Below are 10,248 nucleotides of genomic sequence, written 5' to 3'. Positions count from 1 at the left end.
GACACCAGATGATACAATTGCAAGAAAAAAAGAAAATTGTCAAACACTTTGATAGTGTATCGTTGTATGCAACGCACTGAATCTTACTTACATGTATCTTTTACAATTTTTGCATATTTTCCAATTCGTATTTTACTGGGGTTGTGTAACACGTTGATCCAAATATTAACATGAAAATAGCGTCGGTATATAAAAGGTGACTTTCACATGCTAAATATACACATTGTAAACTGGGGAACCATTTTGCGCTGATTTTAAACGGGTTAACACAGTTGCGACAGCGACAAAATATTCCTTTGATCATGTAATGTACGAGTCCCGCTTTCGGTCCAGCCAATCCCAGGCAAAATCCCCATCCTGCGGAGACAAACTGCTGGTAGAATCCCCGTCAAATGCCCCCGCACCTCGGGTACATCCTAGGTAAGGCCCATTCCCCGCTATTTTCGGCGCGAAAACAAAACCACCGCATTCACTCAGCACTGCGGTCCACCTGGAAGGTAAAACACTGCCCATTTCCCCCAGCTATCCCCGGTATACACTTGGACCTGGGGCCGTGGTTACAATTGAATGGTGCATAAAATGATTTACCATCGCCCTCACACTAGCTCAAATTGACACATCTGGTGTCTACCCATTTAAACATGTTACTGATGATCAACTTGTTAATTCTTATTTTTCTTTAGCGTGCGCAGGAAATACAAAAAATACACTTTCTATTCAATGTTCTTGCTGTGTTTCAAATTATTCCACAATTAAACTCTGCCCAGAAACGATGTACGATTATTTCAGGTAGCACGTACACCCTTAAAAAATATCTTGATTTAGCAGTTGAACTTGAGTGTAACGACTAAACTGCTATTATTTGACTCTTTAGTTGTGCCTTTTATAACATAAGGCTTTTTGGTGTGGGGAATTTATAATCTTAACGAATTTGGCAAGTTACATCACAAATTTTGCAAATATATATTTTGGGCGTCCGTCGGCAGACATCGTATGCCGCTGCTCTTGGGGAGCTTGGTCGCCTCCCGCTATCTGTTCTTTGTAAAGAGAGAGCTTTAAAGTGTTAATTATAATAAAGGTATGAATTCTTCGAACTCTTTAATTGTACCTGTTTATTATAATACTGTTAGATACAACTCTTTTGGCATGTAAATGTTAAACAGAACTGGACAAAAGCGGTTAAAGATCTACTTGATGGTTTAGGTTGAAGTACTATTTGACTACATTATAACAATGAAACAAATTGCTTCCCCATGCGTAGACAAGTATAAGTATGTTCGACAATGGTTTGATATTGTTAATTCACATAGTAAATAAGAATACTACACTAAGTATAAAAGGATGACGGTGTGCAGAGTATGGACCATTTGTATATGCATGTATGTAATATTTTTATATTTATTGTACATGCTGTTTTGATTGTCACTGTTATGCACTCATTGTTTATTCCCCCCTACTATAAATTACCATTACAATCTGTATCGTTAGAATCGTCATCGTCAACAGAACAAAACAAAACAACATGGGGTAAAGAATCCGCCACATTGAGGAGATAAACAATTGTTTTTGTGTTAATCATTATTTCTGCAATATATACTTGAGACATACATATAACAGCTTATGGTGCATTCACCTAGGCTAAAGTTTCTGTGATGATACATACTTTAATTTAATAAACTGAATGTAGCTTTCAATACGTAAGCCGTGTCTCTCGCATATCGGTGTCACTCAGTTGTCCTGTTCAATATGAATAGAGCGAACGTCTAAGGCCGCTTTGCCGAAATTTCTCCTACGCCCAGTACAAATGTCTATGAGGCTAAACGCAAGGGTGAACTTAGAAGTCGGCCTTATCTTTGTTTCCTTCAAGTGTGAGAGTGTTTTCTGGGCCTGCCGTTTCTTGTCGAGGTGTCGGAGGAACTCCACCTCCGACATGGATTGGTTCTCCCTCAGTTTCCTTGGAGTTTGTGGCTGACTGTCAGCTTCAAGCAAAATATCGACTTCGGCGTGTAGCAATTCCATCACTCTTTCAATATCACGTTTTTCTTTAAGCTGTTCAGCTAGTTCTGCCTTCTTCTCGAAGTCTTCCCGCATCTTGTTCACACAGTCGTTCTTCATTCCGGCGAGCTTCCTTTTCAGAAGATCCAGAAAATGGTCCATCTGGGTGGCTACAACCACCTCCTGCTCCCCAATCTCCTCTTCAACCCTATTTCGGTTCAACAATTTGGCCTTCGCAATGTTAGTCAGGACCAGCAGGTGGATTGCTACCGCCTCTGACGGTGACGTCATCTGGCGCAGCTCCCTGATGTCACAGCGCGCGTGCTCGCCGTTAATGAGGCACCTGGTGCACAGAAACTCCTTGTGCTTCTGACAGACAACGTCCGCCCTCGTGGATGGATGCACCTGGCAAGCGGGTGACAGTCTCTTCGACATTGTGGAAAACTGAAAATAGTGCAGTTACACCTCGAAAAAATGTTTTCAATAATACATGTATACAAAACTTAATTATTTGTTTGAACTTCTTCATTCATAACTCACCTAATGATGTGCTTTATATACAAATATGAATCAATAAAATAAGAATACAATTATGGAAATATATAACTTTATGGATTTGTAATAAATAGAGGATAATTATTGGTTTCAGCCGGTATGATCGTATTATATTTCACCGAGTGAGCACCCAAAGCTATATATACAAACTTGTATTATGTTTACTATAATCCTTAATAAAGATTTCAAATGACAGTTTAATGTAGTTAAATTTTCATAAATGTACGCCAATTTGTATGCGAACGTAACGTCATTTCAAAAATGACGTCGTTAAAATTGGGTCCCATCTTTGTGCGTTCACGTTTGATTTGAAAGCGAGAGCGGGCTAAAATAACAATGAAAATATCCAAAAAAAATCACTGTTTAAGACAGTGAAAAATCATTTTTATTACACTGATAAATCTTTATAAACCGCTATAAAACATATCATAAAATATATAAAAATGCTTTCCAATTAGACAAAATTTGCAACGAAAAAAGACAAAATAAATGTACCTGTTTGTAACTGGCAAATTTCACATACAGATCCAATTCGAATTTTATACATTATAAAACATCTCAGAAATAATAATATATGTATAATTATTCCTCCATTTTTATACAAAAAATATGTTTTAGATGAAACAAACCAAATGCAAAATAATTGTCATAAAATGATATGTTTCGCATGAAATATTTAGCATATCAAAGAAAAAACTGCCTTTAGTACTTCATAAAACAGCCGAGCATTTTTTACCTAATATCCAAGTGACGTCTTAAGCGAAAAATGATGGTTTTGTATGAACAATTAAGTCAAGTATGTCCTGATAAGGCCACTTTACCAAATTCTCTTTCAACATTATAAACATGATATTTATTATTTAACGGGCACAACACTGGAACTACAACACTTCACAGATAATACTTGAAGATTATGCATCAAACAGTTTTAATTCATCGAGATATTTGACGCAAAAGTCATAACTTATATTAAGGGAAACTATAGACACAGCAATGATGGCAACCGCCGCACGGCGTCATGACACGGGCTGTTTAAATGATGTAGGTAAGTATTAGGATAAAATCATACTACATGTATTTGATTATTTCTAGAAAAGTAACCCGTTTTCCACACAGTCATAACGAAACATAACTGTAAGAAAAGTAGTTTTTCATTCATAAAACCAAACAATGCTGCCCATTAGCCGCGTTATAACTCAAAAACTGTTGTCCCAAAAGTCCAAAATAAACATATTAAAGGTACGTAACTGATGAGTAGGTTGTGACTAAAACATGATTTCATGAACTCCGCAGACTCTAATACAGCGAAAGTGAAAACATCATGTTCAAGGGCACGCTAATGAACGAAAATAAAAATGCCAGGCACCACGACCCCTAATGTGAACCAAGTATCAGAGGGATACCTCTAATACGTCTGAGATATTTTTGCCACAAGCTCCAACAATGCCATAAGTTTAAAACGGTGTTGAAGGGCACATAATTTTAAGAGGAGTTGGCAAGGGGTCAGATTTAAAAACAACCACTTTTACGCATCACTGTGATAATGTGTACAATGTATCAGAGAGAAAAGCTGTAAAACTGCGGTAGTAGTCCGCCCGTGCATATAATACGAGGGAGTAGCTTGCTCCACAAACTTGTGCCCGAACAACTGACGACAAGGCTTTCAAACTTGATTTGCAAGTAAAGTTGAATTATTGATCAGAGATGTGCACACTAATTTTGTTTTATTTCTTGTTTTATTTCAGGTTTATTGTGCAAGGGATGAAAACATTCGAGGAATATATGTATTTATACTTAAACCCATCAAAATAAGTTAAGGACTATTTTAAAAATCTAATATATCTCAATCAGTTTATGAAGTTAATTGTAACATTCAAGTTAAGCACAAAACTGTTATTCATTACATTTGCAAACCAGTTGAATAAAATGAAATTTTGAGCCCATCGACCAGCCAATTATCAAGGCACCAATCAAAACGAATTATTCCATCCATGTGTGTTGTGTTATAGTAAATGTGTAACTTGAAGCGAAATCACTAAGAATTTGACACTAACATTGTTGTGAGTATGCCTCATTCAAGTACCATTACTCACATATCACCCATAAAAGAAAGCTAAATGTACGTGTTCTAATTTTTACCAGGGGAAAGGAGGCGCCCAATCCTCAATAAAAGCACCACAGTGCACGGGTATGTCGCTAAAACGGTATTGAGGGATTCCTTAAACATGTCTGAACACAGACAAAAAGGCAAGCAGGCCAACCGCCTTTGATCCCCCTGGACATTTTGAATAACGCTTATGCTAGACCTGGCCTTGTTAGCAAACACCCCCAAAATGAAGCTGGTCCAACTTGCAAATGGAGACAGGAAACAGTTACGGACTGCCTTTAGGTAACTTGGCCCAGTCATATCTAGTTCCCTACCTCGTAGTGGCAATGTCACTTATAGCTACCAAAGAAGGGACACCAGGGGCGTCATACTCGATGGCACGGCCATCGAAACAATAGTGTTGTCAAAGCAGGCAAAAATACCCATCCACAAAATGAACCTCTTTATGGCAAATGTATGTTTTTGTAGTTTCCTCTAAAATTAAGATGTGTTTGTCTGTGTCCTACCGCCGGACTCAAGTGGATGAATCAATATCACGAAGTTGTTGATTTTCAGTTTTTGAACAGAAGACTCCCATTTTTTTTACAAATTCTGACCCCAGTAGCCATATTCTGTGTTTATTCACATTCAGATATGTTTAATGCATATTTTGTATTTAACTCATATCTAGAACATGTTAAAGGCCTCTATGATTATGTTTTTGTAATGCAGCGGAATGCGTCGTTCTATTTCTACCAGCAAGATGCATGTCAACGATTACCTCCTTGACACCCATAGCTAAAACTGTTTAATCCTTAAAACATATACTTCTATCATCTATCAACCCATTTTGAACGAATTTATGCAGTTTAACGGAGCATTTAAAGTGACCTGTACCCTGCCCATATGGTCAAAATCATTGAATGTTGATGGGTTCCTACACGGTCCGCTCTCATGCGCAGTTAAATTAAAACAATTTAAACATGAACTCCATCTAAAGACTATACAAGTTGGGTTTTTTTTCTTTTTCATATAATACTATACAAATTTTATTAAAAAGTATTCCATTGCCTCTGACGTTATTTAAGATATCAGAATGTGTTCCTTATTTTATTTTGACGAGTATATCTTATTCATTTTCAAATAATGTTTTTAACTTTTTACCATATCTGACTGTTACTGCCTGACTGGTGTCTGCGTGGCTATATAAAAGGAAATTCCTTTGGAAATAACGATACAAAAAAGGAAATTTAATTTCGAAGCCAGGGTATAAAATGGAAATAAGGAAATTTCATTTGGAAATGACGGTACACAAATGAAATTCCATTGGAAGCGAGGGTTTAAAATAACATAAGACAAATTCCTATTTTACTAGAATATATGCACAGTTTTTGCACACGGATGGCTTTAGATCTATGATGGTTATTTTTCTGTTTGTTAATACTTTAAAGGCGACCTCCCACTGCCTGTTTGGAACTCTTGATATATGTCCTTAAGGGTGTTTTGCTGTTAATCTTATTGTTTGTCGGTTAAAGTCTATGGAATTGGAATATAATTACTTAATTATTTGAAACCTGTGGCCAACGGAATCATTTCTCCCCTTTTACAAATGTCGAAATGGAAAATGATTTACTCTTTAGTAACGGGTGCATATCATCATATGTTATTGCGTCAGTTTGAAGCACAAGGATATTGTCTCATAATTAGAAGAAATATCAAGATAAAGCAAATACATTTACAACACTGTTAGAACAGTTATTACACAGTGTGGTGATCTGCACTATATGTATAAGGAAGTGTCATAGGCGATACTGCATGTAAACCTGCCGTCGGGAACTTAACTAGAAACAACTACCCGGTAGTCACTTTGGGTAATTTATTTTAATTATAATTATATACACAAAGGTATACAAATATTGCAAGTTCATGTATGTACTATAGTTTGAACCTTATAATGATATTTAAGTTAGGATTTAATTATAGACATTTTGTTTGCAGGCGTAAAGCGTAACAGAAACGTGTCACTGTCCAGAACAATGGCGACGGTTTGCTTAAAACACCCCAAGTCTCCTGCGAACGTTCTGTGTAGGAAAGACCAAGCGCTGTTCTGCGCCCAGTGTTATATTGACGGCGACCACAGGGAGTGTGGCGACGTTATTGACGTTAATGCCATCAAATCACGGAACGGACAGCTGGCCGTTGAGATGATAATAATGCAACAAGAAGCGAGGAGAAAACTTCAGCTCCGCGAAACGTTTGAGGAAGAAGTCAAGGCTGAACAGATGAAAGTTGAAGAAAAGATGAATGAATATTTAAATTCACTTTATTCCAAGTTAGATGAGTTCAAAGCAAACAGCGAGGTAGAAGCTAAAAGGGAGTTCGGTAAACATTTGAGAAAGGTTCAAAGGGAGAAGAGAGACGTTCAGTCGCTGCTGGAGGAGTTGGACACAGCGGTGGACGAGGCTCTGGCTGTTGGTCCGAACCAGCCGCCCGGCCTAGCGGAGGGTGTGAAACGGCGCGCCGTCAAGGAACTGTTGCACGTGGATGATGGGCAGCTGGAGGCCAGCGGGCGTCTCATGCTCGCGGACCACCTCCACCACATCCTCCAGGACAAGGTCCCCGCATTCGGCACGTACCACCTCCACACCCAGTTGACCAAAATGTAAACGACGGCAACACAAATAGTTTGTATAAGGACTATCTGTTATGGCCAATTAAGTCAACGTTATTTACCCAATTACATGATATGATATTACAAAGCATTTACAATTTTAGTCATGGACGAAATCCAAAAATATGTATAAGTTATTGGTTATTCTCAATGGAAATAAAACATTTAAGCCTAGCGCGAAGATCATAACGTATACTAATGGTTAAAATATTTTATCTATAATGACAATGAACACCAATGAGTTGAAGTAAGCATTCAATTCTGTAAGTTCATAGATTTTGACATATTGTTCATACTTTTTTATGCTGAGATAAGTTGTTATTGAAACAAGTTTTGGATTAAAATTTGATTTACCGCATTTAAGATTGTGTCGTTGTTTGTTTGAATGTTGTTGTTGTTGTTGTTGTTGTTGTTGTTGTTTCTCAAGAAAATCGTCAAAGAGCTTGTCTTTCATGCTTGACAGACACTGTGGTTTTGTTGTCGTCATAAAAGGTTTTTGAAAATGCATAAAACTGCTAACGACTAATTTGATACGAATCTCAACTAATTCATTGTGTTATAACAAGTAATCAGGCCAGAATATATATGTGCTCCTTGACTAACAGACGAGCAACGTCATCTGTATGTAAAACCCTTGTTTTGGTGATTCATGTTTAGTAAGCACCAGCAGTTATTTTTCACGAGTGTCATACATTTAACATCGCGAACATATATCTCAATTGGCACTTGAACCCTGGTATTCAGCTTGTACAATCTAGAGGTAGATCACAATATATAATGTATCCTGGTAACAAGCTTGTACAATATACACGTAGATCACAACAGGTACATGTTTCCTGGTAACCAGCTTGTACAATTTACACGTAGAACACAACAGGTGCATGTATCCTGGTAACCAGCTTGTACAATCTACACGTAGAACACAAGATGTGTATGTATCCTGGTAACCAACTTGTACAATCTACACGTAGAACACAGCAGGTGCATGTATCGTGGTAACCAGCATGTACAATCTACACGTAGATCACAATTGGCACATGGATCCTGGTAACCAGCTTGTACAATTTACACATAGATCAAAACAGGTTGTGACGTAACAGCCACAGAACTCTCTAAGTGTTCACTTAAACTGTTGGAAGTCTTTAAGTTATTAAACAACAACCGTTCGAATGTCAGTTCTTTATTGCTCCACGTTCTTTCTAAGTATAATAATAAGTTCTAAATACAGCATGACATTTAAGGTAATCCCGCATCCCAACTGCCGTCCATTAAGGACCCAAGGCCGCTTTCCTTGCCTTGCCTAACCCCTCTCTGTTTTCACATCCAAAATCATCTCTCTTATACTAATTTGTTGTCTACATATGACAGCTTTACAACCACAGGAATACACGTTTTTGTAATTAACATGACCATTTTGTACATTTGTACCAGGTCGGCTGTCAACCATCTCCATATTCAAATGACAATCAAATATGCCCTACATTACTAAACATACAGTATGTAGACACATATACATTTAATTAAATCTTAATTATATCTTAAATATAACTTTGATTAAAGTATTACGGTATTACGTCACAAGGTGCATGTATCCTGGTAACCAGCTTGTACAATCTACACGTAGATCACAATTGGCACATGGATCCTGGTAACCAGCTTGTACAATTTACACATAGATCCGTGACAAAAAGGTACATGTATCCTGGTAACCAGCATGTACAATATACACGTAGATCACAATAGGCACATGTATCCTGGTAACCAGCATGTACAATATACACGTATATCACAACAGGTACATGTATCCTGGTAATCAGCTTGTACAATTTACACAAATATCACAATATATAATGTATCCTGGTAACCAGCTTGTTCAATATTATCATTTATGTGATTGAAACTATATCAGTAGTTCACACGTACAAGTAGTCATGTTACTGCTCTGAAGAGCATCGGATAGGATAATAGTCTACGGCGAGGCTGTGAGCACCCTCTTAGGGGTGACATATTGCAACCGAACGAAGGTTGCATGCTCAAAACCTTCTCGGCCCCATTTAACCGGAGCTGATCCCTCTTCATTCCCTTAGTTGAGACATATTGCAACACAACGAAGCTGATGCGTTCAAAACCTTGACGACCCCGTTTAACCGGAGCTGATCCCTCTTCATTCCCTTAGTTGAGACATATTGCAACCGAACGAAGCTGATGCGTTCAAAACCTTGTCGACCCCGTTTAACCGGAGCTGATCCCTCTTCATTCCCTTAGTTGAGACATATTGCAACCGAACGAAGCTGATGCGTTCAAAACATTGTCGACCCCGTTTAACCGGAGCTGATCCCTCTTCATTCCCTTAGTTGAGACATATTGCAACCGAACGAAGCTGATGCGTTCAAAACCTAGACGACCCCGTTTAACCGGAGCTGAGGCCTCTTCATTCCCTTAGTTGAGACATATGTGAACCGAATGAAGGTGACGCGCTCAAAACCTTGTCGACCCCGTTTAACCGGAGCTGATCCCTCTTCATTCCCTTAGTTGAGACATATGTGAACCGAATGAAGGTGACGCGCTCAAAACCTTGTCGACCCCATTTAACCGTAGCTGAGGCCTCTTCATTCCCTTAGGTGAGACATATTGCAACCGAACGAAGCTGATGCGTTCAAAACATTGTCGACCCCATTTAACCGTAGCTGAGGCCTCTTCATTCCCTTAGGTGAGACATATTGTAACCGAACGAAGCTGATGCGTTCAAAACCTTGTCGACCCCATTTAACCGTAGCTGAGGCCTCTTCATTCCCTTAGTTAAGACATATTGTAACCGAACGAAGCTGATGCGTTCAAAACCTAGACGACCCCGTTTAACCGTAGCTGAGGCCTCTTCATTCCCTTAGTTGAGACATATTGCAACTGAACGAAGCTGATGCGTTCAAAACCTAGACGACCC

The 10,248-nt window shown here is 38.4% G+C and overlaps 2 protein-coding genes across 2 annotated transcripts in view; one reads left to right on the top strand and one right to left on the bottom strand.

Annotated features, from left to right (window-relative positions):
• Nucleotides 1-7,591, top strand: part of LOC128227029 (uncharacterized) — a 32,589-nt gene extending 24,998 nt beyond the window's left edge. The window contains exon 2 of the mRNA XM_052937200.1: nucleotides 6,635-7,591. Within this exon, the coding sequence (XP_052793160.1) occupies nucleotides 6,673-7,302 (630 nt within the window). The 5' untranslated portion in view covers nucleotides 6,635-6,672 and the 3' untranslated portion in view covers nucleotides 7,303-7,591. The remainder of the gene's footprint in view (nucleotides 1-6,634) is intronic.
• LOC128227028 (uncharacterized) lies at nucleotides 1,155-3,168 on the bottom strand. The gene is made up of 2 exons (XM_052937199.1): nucleotides 3,046-3,168; nucleotides 1,155-2,439 (listed from the first exon to the last, which is right to left on the bottom strand). The coding sequence occupies exon 2, from the start codon at nucleotides 2,428-2,430 to the stop codon at nucleotides 1,729-1,731; it is 702 nt and encodes a 233-aa protein (XP_052793159.1). The 5' UTR covers nucleotides 2,431-2,439; nucleotides 3,046-3,168; the 3' UTR covers nucleotides 1,155-1,728.
• Nucleotides 7,592-10,248: the final 2,657 nt, after the last annotated feature.

Source organism: Mya arenaria, chromosome 3 (assembly GCF_026914265.1).
Source record: "Mya arenaria isolate MELC-2E11 chromosome 3, ASM2691426v1".
NCBI classification, from domain to species: domain Eukaryota; kingdom Metazoa; phylum Mollusca; class Bivalvia; order Myida; family Myidae; genus Mya; species Mya arenaria.
The sequence above is the reverse complement of the archived record's forward strand: the minus strand, read 5'-3'. Positions and strand labels throughout refer to the sequence as shown.

Coding starts and splice junctions, on each gene's coding strand:
- LOC128227028 (XM_052937199.1), bottom strand. CDS start 2,430: ATGTCGAAGAGACTGTCACCCGCTTGCCAGGTGCATCCATCCACGAGG.